Here is a 19,568-nt window from a genome sequence, read left to right as displayed (position 1 = left end):
ATTAAATTTCTTCTGGGCCACGTTTTGCCTTTTTTCACCAACTTGGCATGCTCTAAAACTCTTGAAATTTGGCAGCTAAGTGTGGAATTGGTAACGCTACTCAGCGACAGAGCTCTGGCCTAGGGCGTGGCTCAGGGACTCTATAGCGCCACCTAGCGCGTTGTCTGTTGTGGTTGACACATACATATAAGGAAATGAACCAAATTTGGTAGGCATGTGTGTTGCATTAATCTGAACAAGTTCCACATTTAAACTACATAGTGAATCTTAGAGGAATTTGAGTTATGATTATGATTATGAATTTTGCACATCATGTATTTTGAAACACTTCTCCTACGGTTTATCGAAATCATGTCGTATTAGCAGTAAAATGATCTTGAGGATTTGCCCAAGAGGAATTGCGAACAGATTTTTGAATTTTCAAAGTATATTGAAATGGCGAAGGTTTGAATTATGGCGTCTTATTAAAGAAACAGGAAGTTGGTGTTATAGGCAGAAAAAGGTTATCATTTGGATGTAATTTGGAAGCTACATGTGGAATTGGTGCCGCTAGTCAGAGATTGATGTCTGGCCTAGGGTGTGGCTTAGGGACTCTATAGCGCCACCTAGCACGTTGTCTGTTGTGGTTGACACATAAATTCACGAAAATCAATACAATTTGGTGGGCTTGTGTGTTATTGCTACCGCTAGTCAAAGACAGAGCTCTTGCCTAGGGTGTGGCTTAGGGACTCTATAGCGCCACCTAGCATGTTGTTCTTTTGTGGTTGAGGCACACATTCACGAAAATGGACCAAATTAGGTGGGCTTGTGTGTTATTGCTACTGCTAGTCAGAGACTGAGCTATGGCCTAGGGTGTGGCTTAGGGACTCTATAGTGCCACCTAGCGCGTTGTCTGTTGTGGTTTACACATACATTCATGAAAATTAACCAAATTTGGTGGGCTTGTGTGTTATTGCTGCCGCCAGTCAGAGACAGAGCTCTGGCCTAGGGTGTGGCTTAGGGACTCTATAGCGCCACCTAGTGCGTTTCCTATTGTGGTTGATATATACATTCACGAAATTGAACAAATTTTACCTGTCTTATTGCTGCCGCCAGTCAGAGACAGAGCTCTGGCCTAGGGTGTGGCTTAGGGACTCTATAGCGCCACCTAGTGCGTTTCCTATTGTGGTTGATATATACATTCACGAAATTGAACAAATTTTACCTGTCTTATTGCTGCCGCCAGTCAGAGACAGAGGTCTGGCCTATAGGGTGTGGCTTAGGGACTCTATAGAGCCACCTAGCGTGTTGTCTGTTGTGGTTGACACATACATTCACGAAAATTAACTACATTTGATGGGCATGTGTTTTGCTCATGCACATGCCCACCAACACGCAGATGTTGCTTTGTTAGATTCTGCAATGTCACAGGTCCGCACCGCAGGTGCTCGGGCCCGCCATCGCCGCTTGCGGCTATATTTGGTATTGTTTTTATTATGAAGAGACTTATCTAGTGCTCTCTCGAAAGAGCACTTTGACTTAATTCAAGAAAACTTTGACTTATTTTAAAGGGTTTTATCAAGACAAATTCACTCAATATGTACTAGCTGGCAAATTTGCTCGTTTCCATGATGAGATGACTTAAAAGAAGTCAAACTCTTCTCATATTAGGTCAAATGATTTTACAAGAAAGTGCAAGGTAAGTCTCTTTATTCTGCAAACAGTACCAACTAGATTTGTTGATCTTGATAAAAGATTAATGACACACTTGGTTCGATTTTATTAGATAAGCAGTTGTTGTAGTATAAATCTGAAGGCTATGGAAAATACCCAGTATTCTACTTTAATCAGTGCTATGATCCTCTGACAAGATCCATGAACAGTGGTCTCATTCTTCAACCTCAGCTGCTATGCTGTATTACTCCAGAGGAGGGAGCTCACATGCTCCTTGTGGACCTTAAAAATCTGCTTTGAGCCACGGTGAGGTGAACAAATTATATAAAATGTAAACACCACTGCACTTTAGTTGTGGTTGACGTATTAGGCCTAAGCACAGCAGTAACATAAAGAGCCTAATAATTACTGGTATTAAAATGAATTGATTTGTGGGTGAATACAGGTCTGATGTGTCAATATGTTATTAGCAGTGAACCGAACTTCAGAAATCACATGTACAGTATGCTCCTACTATTACAAGAGGAATTTCAGATCAACTTCACCCTTGCACTGCAACATCACATGACCAACCCCAGTCAACAGTCTACTTCCTCCATAAAACTATACAAGTTGTTTGCAAAGAGATCCACCCATAATACAGTGATAACAGCATTTATTTGGACATTATAAATATATGTAAAACATTTGCTTTTTTTTTACATTCAAATTTGTTATATATATATATAAAAAAGAGCCATCCTGATAGGCAGAGAAAACCAAGAACACCTCACCTAGAATATTCATAAGAGAGGAAGTGCCAAGTTTTTATGCTCTCCCATCATTTAACACCGGTGCTTATTTGTCCTCATAAGGCACTAGGTAAACATGTCATGGGGAGAGGTCCAAAGCCAAACCAAGGACGTTACAGTTCTGAGGACCACAACTGGTACAAATCTGGAGCCTTTGCTGGGCTGAACAGCTGTACAAACTCCTGAGATACCGCCCCTACCTAATTCTTGATGCCACATCACATCTTTGGAGAAACAGGAAACCTCAAGGGAAGGTCTCCTTGAGTATTCATAAAAGAGATGGGGGTGGATGCTAACTAGTCCTGATGTGCCTCATTCAAGAGTGGGCAGGTTTGATTCCATGTTGAGCACAAAGAGATCATGGGAGTTGGTCAGATAAATTAAAGAGCAGTAGAACAACAACATCTGTAAACATTTAGCATTTCTTTTTTTAAAAAGCATCATTCAGTTTCAGTTGTATTAACATGCTAAACTGCTTAACTCTGATGGCTAGGATATCCAAAAAAAAAGTTCACAACAAAATATACAAAAAACATTAAAATATCTTGGATTGGATATGTAAAAATTGCTTGTAGAAGAAAGGCTTGTAGAATGCTACCATGGCATAAAAAGTCTCTTTACAAGATGTTCTAACGAGGGTGAAGTGAAAGAACAAAATAAGACAAATGCCCCAATGACCACAGCATTGCATGGGTACTTCTAAACCAATGTTCTTCACCAGGTTAACCAAAGAGTCTCGGGAGATCCAAGCGATTGTCAGCGTGTAGATGCCCATACGCGTCTGGCCTCTACTCATCTTTGTCATGGAGCACCCCATTTCCATTGGGGTCCGGCCCCTTGCCCCGCAGCACTTTGGGAAGCCTCTTGCCCTTGGTGTAAGCGTGGTACCAGAAGTTGAGGAAGAGCAGCAGAAAGACCATGCCATAGACGGCGACGATGTACGCGAAGACGGGGTACTGGTAGCCACAGTCCTTCATGAAGAAATACTGACTACTGTGGCAGGTGACTATGACGAACTGGATCTGAGAACATAGAAAGAGCATCAGATCAGCTGATAGACCAGTTACAATGGAGCCCTAATGATTTTTATACCTCGTATGCTGTAGCTTGATTGCCAATGTAATGTACTCCTTTGGCTTCAAAGGTTTGAACGGATAAGTACTGTCACTTGGTGGGGACAAAACATTACTTCAATACTTCTTGAAACATTACACGAGGGAACTACAGTATGATGCAATTTGGCCTGCAAGAGAGTTCCTCTCTAAATCTGGCTTCGTATTCATCTTCTATTGTGTTCATATCAGTTATCTGAATCAATATTATGGCCCCCACCTTCTACTATTACCCATTTGGCCTCTGCATTGGAGTAATACTCTAAGGCCTAACTGAAAAGTCAAACTTTTGCGTCGTGTTGTGTTTATAGTTTGCTATATATTTGGCCATTTTTTTTTTAAGTATTCCTAATATGTTGCTGCTTGGAACACAAACAGCCACAGCAACAGCAACAAAGAGGAACAACGCATTATTTTTTTTACTATAGCCTAGGTGCACAAAAGGCTCTTCCTGTACACTCATTTATTTCCGGTGGAAATTAATCTGTTGTAACGGCATCTTCTGTTATATTATGCTCGTTAAATCTTCCACTCTGACACTGAATATCTTGTTCAACTAATAACAACAATTTCAACACATATAAATCTTTCTTTGTCGTAACGTGCTGATTCCCAGGTGCAGGATCCAACCGGGTCCGTGTAGACACTGATTGCATTACCAATAGCGGCAGGCTCAAACACACCTGGCTCCATCGGAAACACACAAGCGTACAGAGAGCCTTTCCTGCACGTAGCCTATTGTACTACATGTTTCAAATGTAAAGCACCGTGAGCACATTCAGCATTCTGTGTATAGCTGAGCTATACAACCACACACACACACACACACACACACACACAAATATGTACATCTCACTCACCAGCTGAATTGATGTGAGATGCTTCTTCCACCAGAGGTACTTTTGGAAAGAAGGTCCGAAGGCTGATAGGCCGTAATAGGTGTACATGATGACATGGACAATGCAGTTCAGAAGCCCATGAAAGGTTCCAATTCCGCCTGCAGCAGTCAACAAAACAGTGTGGCAATTACATTTGCATCCCACCATGAGGTCAAACAGGCCTCAGGAGTCGAGCTATGCAAAACCGTACCTGGAGCAAACTTTACGCCAAACCACCACGTGAAAGGCATGATGGCGTGATGGTACACATGGAGGAAGGTGATCTGGTTGTTCTTTTTGCGCAAAACAAAGAAAATCTGTGCAACAAAGACAAAGAATTTGCCATTTTGTCAATTTGAGCTCTGTGACAGAATCACAAGTGACTTCCTGGCAAGGACATGATACAGAATAAGGCTCCAGAGACACTTACTGTATCCAGCAGTTCAGTGAACTTGGAGAAATAGTACAGCCAGCAGGTTTGAGCCATCTGTAAGGAGACAAGGACTTTAACAGCATGGCTAGCAGAGCTAAATGCAAACAGACTTTCATTAGTCAGAGCACTCGCTGCATATTTCTAATTAATAGGGACCATCTCAGTCACATTCACTTCAAGGATGAGAATCAAATGTAATTCACATATCCTCTTCTATATCAAAGAGATGTTTTTTAATGTAGTTGTAATAAATTGTTTCTTTTTCTCTGGAAATAAAAACAATATCATTAAGTCATTGGAGTACTAGACCAGGCAGATCACCCATACAGAATGTGCATGGCGGCTTTTGTTAAATGGCTGCATTGATACCATAGAAAAACCAGACTGATTCCTCTTCAGCAGGTCAAGTCACATTCCTAAACTTACCCTCATACCCTGTGGAGAGTGGGAATAGTCCACGGGGTCACATTTGAAGCTGTACCCTGTCCCCCATCCCGACATGACAAACTGGTGAGAGAAGTGTATGCAAGAGCATTTAGATAGAATATAACAGATATTAATATAAAGCAGAATTGTTTCAAATTGATCACAGTGAATGATTTCTTTAAATACTTCATCGTTTTGCTTCAATTTCTTTTATTTTTTTATAGCTGTGCTCAAGCTATTGTTTGGTATTGCTGTTAGCTGTATGACTTTGTAAAATTTGAAGAACACCTTCCCTTATGATAATTGTGTGGTCAAATATTAAAATGTTCTTTCTCAACCAGCCTAATTTTTTTCTGTAGGAATACTGAGAATGTAAATAAATATCCCAGCCTTTCTTCCATCAGAATGACTTTGAAAACAAAGTTTCATCACAAAATTACAGCATGCCCATTTAAGTAAGTGTGCCTCATGCCATCCAAGATGAGGATTCATCCACTAACATATACTTCCACTAAATGCCACAAAAATGGAAAAAGATGTGCTCCATTTTGGAGACAATCTGGTTTGTGCATTTAATGGAAAATGCCAGATGTAAAACAAAGCTACCCTGTATTAACAATTTTGTTGACCACCACACTCAAGCATTCCTCTGACAGCATGCAAATCAATGGATACATTTGCATTGGCAAACATTGTTTAAAGAAGAAGTTCAGAAGTTCATCCTGATGTCACACCATGCATGTTTTCAGTCATGACACACTAGAGGGATAGTTGCACCTGAGAGGCAAACCTAAGAAGGGGCATACACCCCATGGGGGAATACTTTAGAAGCCACAAACATCCTTCACTTGCTCCAAAGGCCACTACGAGAGCAAAGCAATCTTGTCTGCTTACCTCATAACTCATGTAAAGGGACAGCACCACCGAGCTGAAGTTGTAGACTATGAGGATCGGCCTCAGGTTAAAGGGCTTGCGGTTCTCCATCAACCTGGGTCCCAGTGATTTGACGAAGTAGATGTAGGAGAGCAGGATGACCGTTTGCGGAAACGGGCCCGACATGAGGAACCAGCCATCCACCCTGGGGTCTGTGCAGAGGCGAAGTCCCGTTAGATCATTTAATGATCAAGTCAAAGTCAAGGAGGAAGTGGGATGTGTGACAGCTGATTTAGACTTACTGACCGGCATCTTTGAGCCATTCATCATACAGATGCACAGCTCTAGAAGTGTACTCGTTGAGTGCCATTTCAGCCAGGGATGAAAGCCTGGAAAAGAAAGGTAAACTTATGCATCACTGGCAAAAAAATACCAATGACAGCAGCATACACGCAACTGTCTGAAATAGTCTATGGGTCACTATGATTTAGTGTGTACAACTTGGTTTGCAAAGTAAAGCAAGTATTCCTTCTGAATAAAACCAGACACCGCCCAAACTTCTCAACCAAACACCAGCCATTCATACTTCCAACGCACAGCCTCATTTCGCCATGTCTAAAGGTTACAACACAACAGTGCGACCCATGCAAGAAGGCTTCATTTACGCACATGAAAGACGCCATTGAGAGACGGCAGAGAGCAACATCAGCAATTCTGCCATTCTCCATTCTCTCGAGCAAGGTCAGGGAGAAACAAGCGTTCAAGTGTTGAGAAACAATAGCACACAGTAAGTTTATGTTAAGCAAGCCTGGCCACAGCACCACTAATATTCTTGAGTGTGGTAGTGAAAAGAAAGATGCAACAAAGATGCTAGAAGGACAAGATCTGTGCAGACATTTTCTTTTTGCATCTTACTTCACTAACTCACACTTATAGATATACAAATATAGTTAAGTAAAACAATTTCGCCAGTCTCTGAAGTTGTGGTGCTGTTTACAAAAAGTCCAAGGCATTTGGTCAGTCACTTCAAGGTGGCTTGCAACACTCTGAGTGACAGTGCTTCAGTAATGGCATTCGGGACAAAGTAATCATAACGCTTTCCTTTTCAGAGGTAAAAGTTAATGAGATGTTGCATGGAATGAAATGGGCTACATTCTGAAATAGATTTTTTCCTCTGTAGGTTATAAAGGCCTACTTCAGCATTTCTTGAGTAAAATGGCAGATAAAAAATAAAGTCACTCTGTGGCCAAACACATGGCCTACCAATGATGGAGCATTGGAAGTGATTAAAGTTCTTCAAGATTTTGAGGATTATCCAAAGTAATTAATGTGGGGTTCATTTTTCACTTGTGATCTTAAACATATAATAAAAAACACCATCTAATTGCAATTTTGGCTAGTATAAAACAAAAGAATTTACCAGAAGATTGCTCAATCATCAGTGAGAAAATCGAGTGCTTGGCCTACTACAGGCCTTGACACGTCATGGTAACTAAAAGTGATAAAACTAGTGTGGTAACTACACCTGTCTCAAAGCAAGGTGTGTCTACCATCTCTGCCCCAACGGCTGAGCTCGAGTTCATTGTGGAGAATGCAAATAAAACTTCAACACAGTAGAGATACCGCCGCCTACATACATACACATACATAGATATCGCATAACTGAAAGATAGACATGAAACAACTAGCCTAATGAAGACCAATATATTTTGCGGATAAAATAGCGTGGCTAATTGAGAAGTGAATTGAGCAAGAGCCTCCGACTTCCTTGTTCAGGTCAAGAGGCGCAACAGGTTCAACAGACAAGGTTAAATCAAAACCACAGCCCAACATAGATTAATTAACCAATTTTCAGAGACGTGGTGCATCTTCAAACAATTCACTTAACAATTATTCAAATCGAACAGAGTGACTTGGGCATAGCCTAACGTTAAACCAAGAGTCTGGAGTAGGCTTCATGAACTTCAGTTTCATACGGCGAATCAGAAACACTGACTTCTAAACAATTAAGAAAGTTTAACAACTAGCCATCGATTAAACATACATAGGCCTATGTTCAGATTGCATCGCCTAAGCCTACTTCTTAGCGTAAAATCAATCTTTAGAAATGATGCACAATCTTTGCCGTTTAATCAAAGACCAAAGCATTTCATGACCACTGCCAACACGTATCCACTATCCAGTTGGAGACAAAAGCTGCAGAAAAGTAGGCCTATTTGAAAACTTCTGGTGTGGTAAAATAAGAGGCCTTTGAAATAACAGACTGATTTAAATAAAGTTCCGATCTCCCAGTGATTCTATCCACTTCATCTCTCCGAATAATGAAGCTAAAAATAATCATCACACACCTGTCCGATCCTCCGGCTCCGGTCCCTGCCGCGCGTTTCTCTACTCGCCCCACGCAATGAGGTCTGATTGCTGAAGAAAACAATTTGGAGGGGTGTGTTCACGCTGGTTACTCGTCTCGCGCGGACATCCCTCTGGAAGGCAGGGCGGAGATTTCTTGATGCATGGCGTTCATCCTGAATCACGCTATCATCCCTGATTGGTCTGAAGGTTATCCTTCATGATGGGGGTCTATCTTGAAATGCCATGGTACTGTGACAATACAATTTCCAAGGTTCATGGGGCCATCAGAAATCTATATTCAGATGCATAAGCTAGAATCTTAATGATCTGTGGTGTGACTTTTATGTAGAGAGGATTGTAAATCCAAAAAAAATAATTATTTGTTCACTGTTACACACAGAAATCAGCAATGACACAGTGACATGTTTATTTTTAAAATACCTTAGAAAACAAATCATAAAACTGATACAATCCTGCTTGTTTCAGAGTGCTGCTCAAGTCAGAGTGATATGAATGTCCCCCATATGCATAATTGATTGTTCAGTGGAGAAAAAGGCATGATTTGTGAGCAAGTTATGTTGATACCTTTTGGTGACCTTGAGTGCCAAGAAAGGCGCCTTTAAATAAAATGTATTGTTATTATTATTATCATTATACCGACATATTCCCTAACAAACTGGCATAATATCATTTGTAAACAACATTTACAACATTTACTTACATCCCATTTACAGGTTCACTACAAAAGACGTTTTTTAAATGGCGTCATCTGAGCTCATGCATCATGAACTACCCTTTCCTGTAATAACTAGAACATGGATCTCAATCTAAACATTCATCCCATTCCCTCACATACTATACACATCAGGCTCATGACTGACTTTTACAAATCCCAGCAGTTTGAGAATGAAAAAGAAAATAGGAGTATGACACATCCATAAATGAAGACACTAGTAGTGTTAAAATACACCTAAAGGTGCTCTTGGAGCTCCATCACATGACTGACAGCATGTTCTGCATTGTTGTGGTATGAGAAGGCAGGTTTTGTAAACCAAGGCCGTGGAGATGCTTTCTTCATCATTCTTTGGCTTCCGTCTTTGAAATCCTTTAGTCCTCGTCACTGCTCCAAGCGTCGACAAAAGCTGGGTTTACTGCAGCCTGTGGTCCACTCTGTCAACACATTTGTTTTAACACTTAAGTGTTTTAGTCCAATATCTCACCAGGGAAACTAACGAAAGCCAACCATATATTCTTGAAGAGTGTTGCAGGAAGTTTGTTTATGAGTAGAAAATGCCTTGTAAAAGTTAATAAGGCTGGCTGATGATACACTGTTTTAATCTGGAAAAAGACAGAGGTAGGTCTGTGTAATCAGGGCTGGCCCAAGCCCACTGGCAGCCCTAGGCGCTACTGAGATTTTGCGGCCCCCGTACTTAATTCCAAAAGTTAGAGGGGGTTTGGGGGGTGTCACCCCCGAGTAAATTGATTAAATACTGTTATGTAAATGCATAAATTCTGCGCACTTCAGTCAGAGATTAGGGCTTGCACTATGCCTAAAACACACATCTGTCTCCTAAACATTCCTCACCTGTTATCCAGACATGCATGAAAACACTTAAAACTCACAGCCATGGGTTATTGAGAATGATGACTTTCTCTTCAGCATTGTGGTAGCATAGCCTAACCGTTAAAACGAGGCAGATACGACATTGCAACAATGTTTACCAATGTAACGTTGGTTGCACCGCTTTTCAGGCTACTTTGTAATTACTTTCTGCTTCCAGCGTTTCTTATTTTGTTAATCAATGATGTTAAAAGAAAGATGCTTTTGGGGCGCCTGGCCCCCCAACCAATTTGGCACCCTCGGCGGCCGCCTTTGTGGCCTTTAGGAAGGGCCGGCCCTGTGTGTAATTACAATCACATTTCACTGAATAACCTCCTTAGACATAAACCTATTGCCAGGGACTGAATGGGACTTAAAAAGGCCCTGGACGTTCTTCCAAACAGTCACATTACCATTCAAGCACACCGAAATTTGAGGTTTCTTGGTTTCCTAGTTTCTTGAGGTTAATACACAGGGACAGTTAATATGGTATTAATATGGTTTTGTTTTCTTTAATTCATTAAACACTGTCCTGCGGTTTATACATAACGCGGCTAATACACAGGAAATTACTGTACACTCACATTAGCAGTCTAATAGTACAGTGAAATGATCACATTCAAAATAAAATTACTGATTAATGATTATTATTTTGCTTGTGCCTTCATTCATATAAGTCTGTCATTCATCATGATTCATGTTATACTGTCTATGCAGCCTGGCAGCCTACTCAACTAACGTTAGCTTTGTAACTGCAATTGCATAGACCAGCATCAATTGCATCAGTTAGCACTGCTGTGGGTCAGCCAATATGTAGTATATGTAGTAGTTGTGGTAGCAAATATCTAGACAAATAGACAATGAGGCAACTACCTGTCTGTTGGAACCAATTTCTCAGGGGGTACGTTGTCAATTGCGAGAGTTGGCAGATATGTTGACACTGCAGTCTTTGTGCCTATCCATAGGCTATTGAAAACGTGATGGTGCAAATATTGCTAGTTTTTTTTTAATGATAATGATAACTGATAGTGTAGACATGAGTGTACGGATAGGCTTAAGTGAAGTATATTTAGGGAGAGCTAGACACTGACTTGGCTGTTGAAGCATTGAGCAAGGTTGATGGCTAGACGGCTGTTCTGGACTATTCCAGGACGTCCAGATTTCCTGTCCACCCCTTTCTATTGCTTTAAACGTATATAACCATATTAAGCTAGTTAGAGCCACAGCAAAAACAGGTTAAACAGGACAGCTTTTTAAGCATATCAGTCTGTTACTCATCCTTTAGGAATGTGTTGTGAGGAAATCGTAGTTATCGGTGTAAGCTATCACTGCCTGAACGGTGTCTCAGGAACTCTTTGGTTAGTGACATCAGAGTCACCATGCCAATCCCCTCAGGCACTGTTTATACCCAAGGCATGTTTTGCACTGACAAAGATATGTGCCAGGGCTTTGTATCCTACCTTGGCAGTGGCAGTCTCATCATCTTCAATGTCAGGTTGCCTCAACACAGGAACCCAGGCTAGGATGTTGCAGTCCTTGCCCCCACTATACAGTTCCTGCAAATACAAAAGGCTGTTGAAGTATTGACCCTTCAATGTTCAATGTTCCTGGAGAGTTTCTGGTTGAAATGTTTAAAAACCAACGCAGATACTTGAAATGAAAATTAATCTGACTTTAGTGCAGCGCTCTACAAAACGTTGACTTTAAAACCTGTTTTCCTTTTTTTGTCCCTAAGCTTGTCCCCAAGTTATCATTAGCTCAACGATGTTTTCTGTGCCACAGGAAATACCTTAGGAATGCACCTGTTTGTTTCTGCAGTTGAAAGGGTCTATAATGACCAAAGCAAATGCTTTCAAGCAGAATGTGTAGGTTATGTAAACATACAACAAAATGCCATACATTCCTACATGTCGGTGGGGAAATATATGACTGGGTGATTAAAAGGAAGGTGACTCTGGCTCACTTAGTTTTGCAGTCTTGTGTTTTCACTTTATATGCACAATTATGCAACCTATAATCACTGTAGGGGGAGATCCTCATGCTATGTTAGAGGCAGAAGATCTTCAGATAACAACTATACCGCCTCATCATCTCAAATCCTGGCATGCTGCATACTGTATTCATGTTTATTCACTTAAATAGACTGTGATAAATAAGTTTACAACAAATTATTTCCATAATAATATACAAATACCGCAAGTTTGACTAAGTAGTGAAACTGAAAGAAACTACAGTTGCTGAAAGCTGGAGGTTCTGTGTATGGGTTTCCTTTATACTAGACTAATTGGTGCTCTAGAAAATAGGCTCCATGCCAAATATCACTAGAGAGTAGAGATTATTTGTGTACAGGCCAAACAGTTTTATTAGGAATTCCAGGCATATCCAATTATAATCTAAGTGTGTGTGTGTGTGTGTGTGTGTGTGTGTGTGTTCTCAGGTAAAACCATCCATGTTTCAGCACTGCACTAGCAACTCTAGTACTTTCTTACACCTGATTGCCAATTGTTCAATCATCAACCAGTCCAATGAGGTGTACATTATGGAGGTAAGTTGCACCTTTGATTTTAGCATGGAGGAGGCTTTCTACACCAAGGTAGTTAAATACCAACCACTCCTAAACACCATCTCAGAGGCAATAAGTGCACACTACTCGTTTTCATATTTGATAGCCTAGGACTCACACACAGGTTGGTAATAAGATGGCTGCAACAATTTGGGATGGCAAAAAAAAGAGGGCTGTATTGTGCCTGGTGTATGCCACTGGTTCATGAGTTTGCGTATGCATTGCATGGCATCCTTAAAATGTTATTAATGTATACCTGTACCATTTTCTTCACGTGGACATAAATAAATGGTTAACATGTCTGTGCGTGTCTGTCTGTGTGCCATATGGCAGAACAAAACACAGAAGTAAAGGTGTCTGGAAATAGGGGAGGGCTCCGCAGCAGGCCGACTCACCTGATAGTCAGGGTGAAACTCGCAGCAGTCGACGTTATTATAGTGACCCCGGAGCATAGTGACCAGCTCTCCTGAGTGCAGTGAGTAGACTGCCACCGAGCTGCCACAGGGCACAAACACAAACTCTGGACTACAGCCGCGTGACACACTTAGCCTTAGGCAAGTGCGGCTGGAGTTGGCCACCTTGCCATAGTTCACCTGCAGAGGACAAAGGCAGATTAAACATACGATTTAACGACCGAATAACAGGTCTTTATCGTTTCTTTACATCAAGATCCGTATCTTCACCCGGTTAAGGAAGAGGAGAGGAGGAGCTGAGGAGAGCGGTTGTGAAATGGGTTGATCAAAAGTAGTTTGGTTACTGTGACATATTTTAAACCTCACAGGATGAAAATCAAAGGTATTTGGAGGAATATCACAGCAAACGCCCCGAGCTTTACATTCCTTCCTCTCTACTTTTGTCTTTTTTTTCCTTTCAATTCTTCTTTTTACTTTCTCTCTCTCTCTCTGTCTCTCTCCATACCAGAGTGTTCTCTCCTGTAGCGCTGTTCCACAGCCTCATGCGGTCGTCTGTCCCCGTGGTGAGCAGGTACAGGCCATCGGCTGTGAAACACAAGCCATTCACGCGTCCGTTGTGGGCCGTGTCGACTGCAAACACAGACAGGCAAAGCATCACAGGCAGAAGGTTTTTTTTTTTCCCCAACAGAGCCTCACACTTACCAGCTGTGCACTTACACCCCCCCCCCTTTCCCCCCCTTTCCCCTCCCTACACACACACACCTTCCTTCCCTGCCTGCCTCTGTTGTCATGGTGACAAAGAGATACCTGAGATCACAGGTTATCACCTGGGCGCTCAGTAAAATTCCACACACTGTTTATCGTGCTGCTTGGCACCAACCTTGTGATAAGGACCCTGTTCTAACCTAATCGTTATGGTTTAACAACTTTGAAATCCAAGGAATACATTCAGTCAAAATGCCACAGATCATTTCCTTATCATGTCTTGATTGACAAATACATGATAAATATGCTATCATACCGCACTGTACATGAAACGAAGTGCACAAAAAAGTGTACATGTACTGTACATATATTCCATCTTTATTCCTGACATGAGCCAAGACAACCACATTAAACAAAAATGAGAATCAATTCTTCACACAAAGACCGGGACTAGTAAGCCTTCAGCTCCATATAGTCACATACAGCCATGAGTGTACAGGTCTGGGCACAGAGATGCACCTACCTGCTTCTGTGGCAGCTTTGGACTTGTCCCCGTTATGCTGGTCCAAAGTGAAGAGACTCCCTGAGGCCCGTCGCACATCCCACACTCTCACCCTGCTGTCCGCGCTGGAGATAAAATTACATGACATTAACCACCATTCCCATAATACTCCAGTTTGCACGGACAGAGTGTCTACCCAATAAAATCCGGCTGACCGCAGTGAAAAAAAACTGAGGCAGAGAGGCTTTGGTACTATTTACCATTTTGTAAATGGTGTATGTTGTTCGTGTAAATGTGCAATTTAATGTGATTAGTTCAGCTTCAGTTTCTGGACACTGCAGATCGTTCACAGTCTGCTATGCCAAGTACAAGATTACAAACTGAATGCTTTTGTGCTGAAATAACTTAATTTACCTTCATAAATAATTTCATGGATTAATAATTTCACTTATTCCACTGATTTTATGAAAGCATCTTTGGGCTGGCAATTAAATGTGTTTTAGATCTCTCATCTTGTCATAGTTGAACCCCCTCGCTTTGTTGTCATTCTAATAGGGCTTATTTGGATGGCTTCACTGTCCCACTGGATTAATTAACTTATTTAATTAGTTGGGAGCCAGATGAGAAAATCTCATGTTAGGTTAGTGCGCAAATAAACCACCTCCGATGCTCCACCGACGCTCCACATCAGAGCAAGCTGCAGACATGTTGTTTGTCTGACTAAACTTGTCAGGGCGTCCTCTGAGAGAGAGAGAGAGAGACAGAGAGAAAAACAAAAAGAAAGAGAGCAAGAGACAGAGAGAGAGAGAGAGAGAGAGAGAGAGAGAGAAAGAGAGCTGGCACTGCTTACCTGGCCGTGGCTAAGATGTGCTCATATCGAGGAGACCATTTGACTGAGAGAACCTCCCCTCTGTGACCTGCAGTGAGTAAAGACAACATGAGCCCTGCAGTGCTGTAATATCAGCCATAACGGCCTCTTTCTAAGGACTGATTAATCATTACAATGATTATATTGATGTTATGCGTCTAATGTAACATTCTTTTCACACCAATCACTATCTTCATGTTGGACGGCAGAAGTGCGGAATCAGTCGGTTACTATTTTTTTTAATAGTAATCAGTCGCTTACTATTTTTTAACAGATAGGTACTTTAAAAGGGAGAACTATGAATTACACTACTCCACAAAAGATGCAAGATAATGTAGGCACAATGGCTATTAGCAGCAAACACTATTCAATCAGGTAGAGGAAGACCTAATCCTCACCTAAAACACATGCATGATTTTTGATAAAGTTTCGCTAATGACCTTAGAGTCTTGCTAGTGTCTCTGTGAGATTACTCACCCTGCAGGACATGGATACGCGACCCTGACTTGATATCACACAGCTGTACTTTAGGGTCTTTGGTACCAACTGAGGACAGACAGAGCACAAAGGGCCTGATTGAGTAGTCTTCCTGTACACATGTGCGTGAAAGACTTGTGTGAGTGTGTTATTGTGTGTCTGAGGTTGTTGGCCTGTGGATGTGTGTCTCTGAATGTGCATACCGAGGAGGTTTCTTTGTTTGGGAGATAAAAAATGAAACTAAAGAACTAAAGAAAATCATTATTTATCAGTCTCTTCCCTTTGGCAAACAATGATTGATTTACACTTCTTATAATACAAAACATTCTATCCATGACCATATAATTACATTTAATTAACTGTCTATTTGACCAGACCATAATGGAGAAATAATGAAATGAGTTAATGTTTGACAGGATTATGGCAAACTGAAATCACAGTGAAATGGTATCTAGACCAGGTCATCCACAGGAAATAAGAAAATAGTTGGAACTGAGTAGTTATCGCTCAGAAGCTTACGGGCTTAGGCTCTACACCGAATAACTTCAGAATGAAACTGTTCATGATGAAACTACTATGGTCTTTAAATTATTCTGTAGTCCCTTCCGACATAAACTGTATCGCAACCAGGAGGTCTGAGTTCCAACTTGAAGACCGACAATACCTCTGAAATGGTCCTTAAATTGACCTGAGGCCATTTCAATAGCGAAAATATTTGAATAAACTATTTAGATGCCTAGACTAAAGTATTTTTGTGATACCATCTCTTGATCCTAAAGATATCACACAAATGCCGAGAGAGTTCATTCAAAGGTTCTTTCTACATTGACTCAATGGAAATTTCCAGTATGCATTCATACACTAAAGAAATAAACACTGATACTCAAATACCCGCTGTAGCTTTTGCGTAATATGTGGTCAGCCTAAAAATCCTCCTGGCATGCCCATGCTAAAAGACAATATTCCTCTGGCATCATCGGAATAGGGTGAAAGCAAAGAGAGGCGGATTGGGAGGCAGCCTCTGGATCGAGAACCAGCCTCAATAACCTGTCAGTCCTGCTCAGGCAGCATGGGGAGTGTGTGTGTGTGTGTGTGTGTGTGTGTGTGTGTGTGTGTGTGTGTGTGTGTGTGTGGGGGGGGGGTAACGTCTGTGAGAGGAATTCCAGCACTGAATTGTCTTTGTGTCGACTTTGAACAATCCCACGGCAGATTTTTTTTTTTAGGAAGGTGTCTTTCGGGGGGGGGGGTTTGCACTCTCACCCACTGGCAGCTAAACCAGATGAACTGGTGAGAGGAGGCTTTCAGAGCTATGCAGACACAGCAGCAGTGCTGTGCCTGTGCCGCCTACTTAAGCACTAGAGCGAAACAGCGGTGGAGGACAGAGAACCCTTAACACATAAGCTTTGAAGTAAGGAACTTTCGGCCCGTGTTATTTAAACAATGCATAGCCATAAGGTATAAAAGCAGTGAAACCCCACATTTGAACCTGAACACCACAGGTGAACTAGTAAATACACCATCAGAACTCAATACAAGAACACGTGGGGAAATGACCAAAATAGCCACGTACAAAATGTTGAAAAGATGAGGTATTCGAGGATTAGCCGCTGTCCCAGCTGGGGCTTGTCAACAGAGGGCCAGCTTAAGCACAAAATGCAAGTGAATAGGAGATGAAGTAAGAACAACAATACTGAACACACCTGCAATGAGCGTGTGCTTCCTGGCTACAGGGGACATGTGGTGGCAGTAGACATTCTCTTCAAACTGGAACACTTCAGCGGGCTACAACATGAGGAAACAAGATTTAAAAAAAAAAAAAAAAAAGCTTCCAATGGTCTACAAAAGTATCACTGTGAATTGTAGAAAAGTCTATCACAACTTAAAAATAGATAATAGAAAGTGTTCAGTGAAAGTGAAATTGTTGTTTGACCCACAACGTTTCTGTGCTATAAACCTATGCTACTGATGCAAATAGTACAGACAGATTTTGAAAATGCAATTGCCATACACCGCAGTAGGTGTCTTTTCCAATTTAAGCATGACTACGGCATAAGTGACTGCACACAGTATTTGCGAAGGGCCCTGTGACCTTAGCAACCAAATTGGATATCCAGCTGTGTGTAAACAGAACAAGAAAGGAAACCCAATGTGGACAAACAGATCAGTTTTACCTTCATCTAACTCTAACCTACAAAACTCATTTCATTAACAGTTTTGCTATCCACTGCTGCTATCCTTATCTAACCTTAATCGTTCCACTGTTTGTTCATGTCTACACTTAGTTTGAAATTCTACCAATATTGACCTATAGCTTCAATGGCTTCCATTGTTAGCTCCTCAATGGAGAAATGCATGGAATAGAAACACAAACAGCCGCCCAGTAAGATTTCATGGATTTCATGCCATGGAACAGGGCTGACCTTCAACGTCTCTGTGTCCCACACTTTCATTGTCTTGTCAAAGGAGCTGGATACGAACATGCCTGTGTCATGGGGATACCACTGAACAGTTTCCACACTGAACTTGTGCACATGGCGGCTAGACCTAAACAAGAGAAAAACACAGTGCCACACCATCACATTGTGTAGTGACAGGGATTGCGTGGGGCAATGCTGCCACCTACAGAACACTCTAAGAATGTCAATGTGCTTGCTTACCTTCCAACTGTGCACATTGCTTTACATGTGTAATGTGGTTTCCTGCTTCCATTCTCAAGGTCATAGATTACTATTACTCCATCTGCACCTCCTGACAACATACTAAGAGACAAGCAGTAATTCAAGCACATACACCATACCAAACATTGACTACATGACAAACTCACATGTAGCTCCAAAGCTTTGAGAACACACACTCCCAAAAGTCTGATCATAAATGTATTTTTAGATCACAGAGTAAAAGTTAACCACTTACTATCTGCCTTCAATTACTTCAATGTCTAATGAGTTGATCCCATTTCCATGGATTCGAGCCACATCCCGATCATGATTCAGCTCAAGACTAAGAACCCTTTAGAGAAAAGCAACACATTCTTTTTCATTAAGCTTTTGCTTGAAAATAATAACCATTTTGAATCTGATTTCACCCAGTGGTAAGGTTGCTGTGCTTGAAAAGTATGCAGATTATTGTATTAAATATTTACATCTATTCACTTTTATCCAAAGCTCACTTATCGGCCAATAATATATCGGCCGCCCATATATCGTGCATCTCTATCAAAAATCACTGACATTCATTCCACTGGAAAAGTAGTCCTGGAACAAGTTCAGCCAGGCCCCCTAATTTTGGTTCATCGGGGGGACTGGCTTTGACTATGCCTAATGACTGTCTACTAGGGCTATGCCGAGCTACTGATCAGGAACAATCAACAAGAAAATAATTATGAACACACATGGCATCACAAATAGCTGCTTTACAGCATTTACCTTCTTGTCGATTCTGCACGTCTCAGTCGGAGGGGGTCATCGACTCCAGTACGTCTAGCCGCAAGGAAACTTAACATTTTTTTGCAAAAACCTTTTCCTACACCATGTACGAATAGCTTTAAAGTTTGCTCGCTATGCTATCATTGAATCAATCAAAGGGTCTTGATAATGATAACTAACAACCGTTATGGCAAACAAAAAGGCGTTTCCTATGTCTGTGAAATTGTCGTGATCTAAATTTTGCAATGTTCATGATAGTCATTCTACGGGACAAAGAGAGAATTATAATTAGTGTTATTTACGAACACAGACCATGATTATTTCTAAAAACGTAGCTTCGCTGCGAGAGCCCATGTTGTTACAGGAAGTTACGCAGCTTCCGTATGTGGATGTGTCAACAAAATAAAATGTTTTGTTTCTGAATGCAAAAATGATTAAACAATTAAACAATTGGACGCTTTACTAAAACGTAATTACCATCTATACGCATTCATCGTAGT

At 41.2% G+C, this 19,568-nt stretch overlaps 2 protein-coding genes across 2 annotated transcripts; both read right to left on the bottom strand.

Annotated features, from left to right (window-relative positions):
* Positions 1 to 2,291: 2,291 nt before the first annotated feature.
* elovl7a (ELOVL fatty acid elongase 7a) lies at positions 2,292 to 8,641 on the bottom strand. Its single transcript, XM_062543328.1, has 8 exons — positions 8,515 to 8,641; positions 6,473 to 6,555; positions 6,188 to 6,378; positions 5,294 to 5,374; positions 4,865 to 4,921; positions 4,646 to 4,751; positions 4,417 to 4,553; positions 2,292 to 3,466 (listed from the first exon to the last, which is right to left on the bottom strand). Exons 2-8 carry the CDS (start codon positions 6,534 to 6,536, stop codon positions 3,233 to 3,235), a joined length of 870 nt encoding a protein of 289 aa, XP_062399312.1. The 5' UTR covers positions 6,537 to 6,555; positions 8,515 to 8,641; the 3' UTR covers positions 2,292 to 3,232.
* A 277-nt stretch (positions 8,642 to 8,918) lies between these two features.
* ercc8 (excision repair cross-complementation group 8) lies at positions 8,919 to 19,443 on the bottom strand. The gene is made up of 12 exons (XM_062543327.1): positions 19,069 to 19,443; positions 18,557 to 18,652; positions 18,301 to 18,402; positions 18,064 to 18,187; positions 17,344 to 17,425; positions 15,644 to 15,712; positions 15,149 to 15,215; positions 14,320 to 14,423; positions 13,597 to 13,721; positions 13,074 to 13,271; positions 11,576 to 11,671; positions 8,919 to 9,685 (listed from the first exon to the last, which is right to left on the bottom strand). The coding sequence occupies exons 1-12, from the start codon at positions 19,143 to 19,145 to the stop codon at positions 9,623 to 9,625; spliced, it is 1,203 nt and encodes a 400-aa protein (XP_062399311.1). The 5' UTR covers positions 19,146 to 19,443; the 3' UTR covers positions 8,919 to 9,622.
* Between the last annotated feature and the right edge of the window lie 125 nt (positions 19,444 to 19,568).

This window comes from Sardina pilchardus, chromosome 8 (assembly GCF_963854185.1).
Source record: "Sardina pilchardus chromosome 8, fSarPil1.1, whole genome shotgun sequence".
In the NCBI taxonomy this organism is placed as follows: domain Eukaryota; kingdom Metazoa; phylum Chordata; class Actinopteri; order Clupeiformes; family Clupeidae; genus Sardina; species Sardina pilchardus.
This window is presented reverse-complemented; position numbering and strand designations above follow the sequence as displayed.

Bases quoted from the DNA above. Each gene is read 5' to 3' on its own strand.
- ercc8 (XM_062543327.1), bottom strand. From the start codon at position 19,145: ATGTTAAGTTTCCTTGCGGCTAGACGTACTGGAGTCGATGACCCCCTC. The intron at 11,672-13,073 runs GTGAGTCGGCCT...TTGTATTTGCAG, and splicing joins AGTTTCACCCTGACTATCAG to GAACTGTATAGTGGGGGCAA. The intron at 9,686-11,575 runs GTAGGATACAAA...ATGTGTTGACAG, and splicing joins ATGAGACTGCCACTGCCAAG to AGTGGACCACAGGCTGCAGT.
- elovl7a (XM_062543328.1), bottom strand. From the start codon at position 6,536: ATGGCACTCAACGAGTACACTTCTAGAGCTGTGCATCTGTATGATGAA. The intron at 4,554-4,645 runs GTACGGTTTTGC...TGACTGCTGCAG, and splicing joins TGGCGTAAAGTTTGCTCCAG to GCGGAATTGGAACCTTTCAT. The intron at 3,467-4,416 runs GTGAGTGAGATG...CTATGTTCTCAG, and splicing joins ATCTCACATCAATTCAGCTG to ATCCAGTTCGTCATAGTCAC.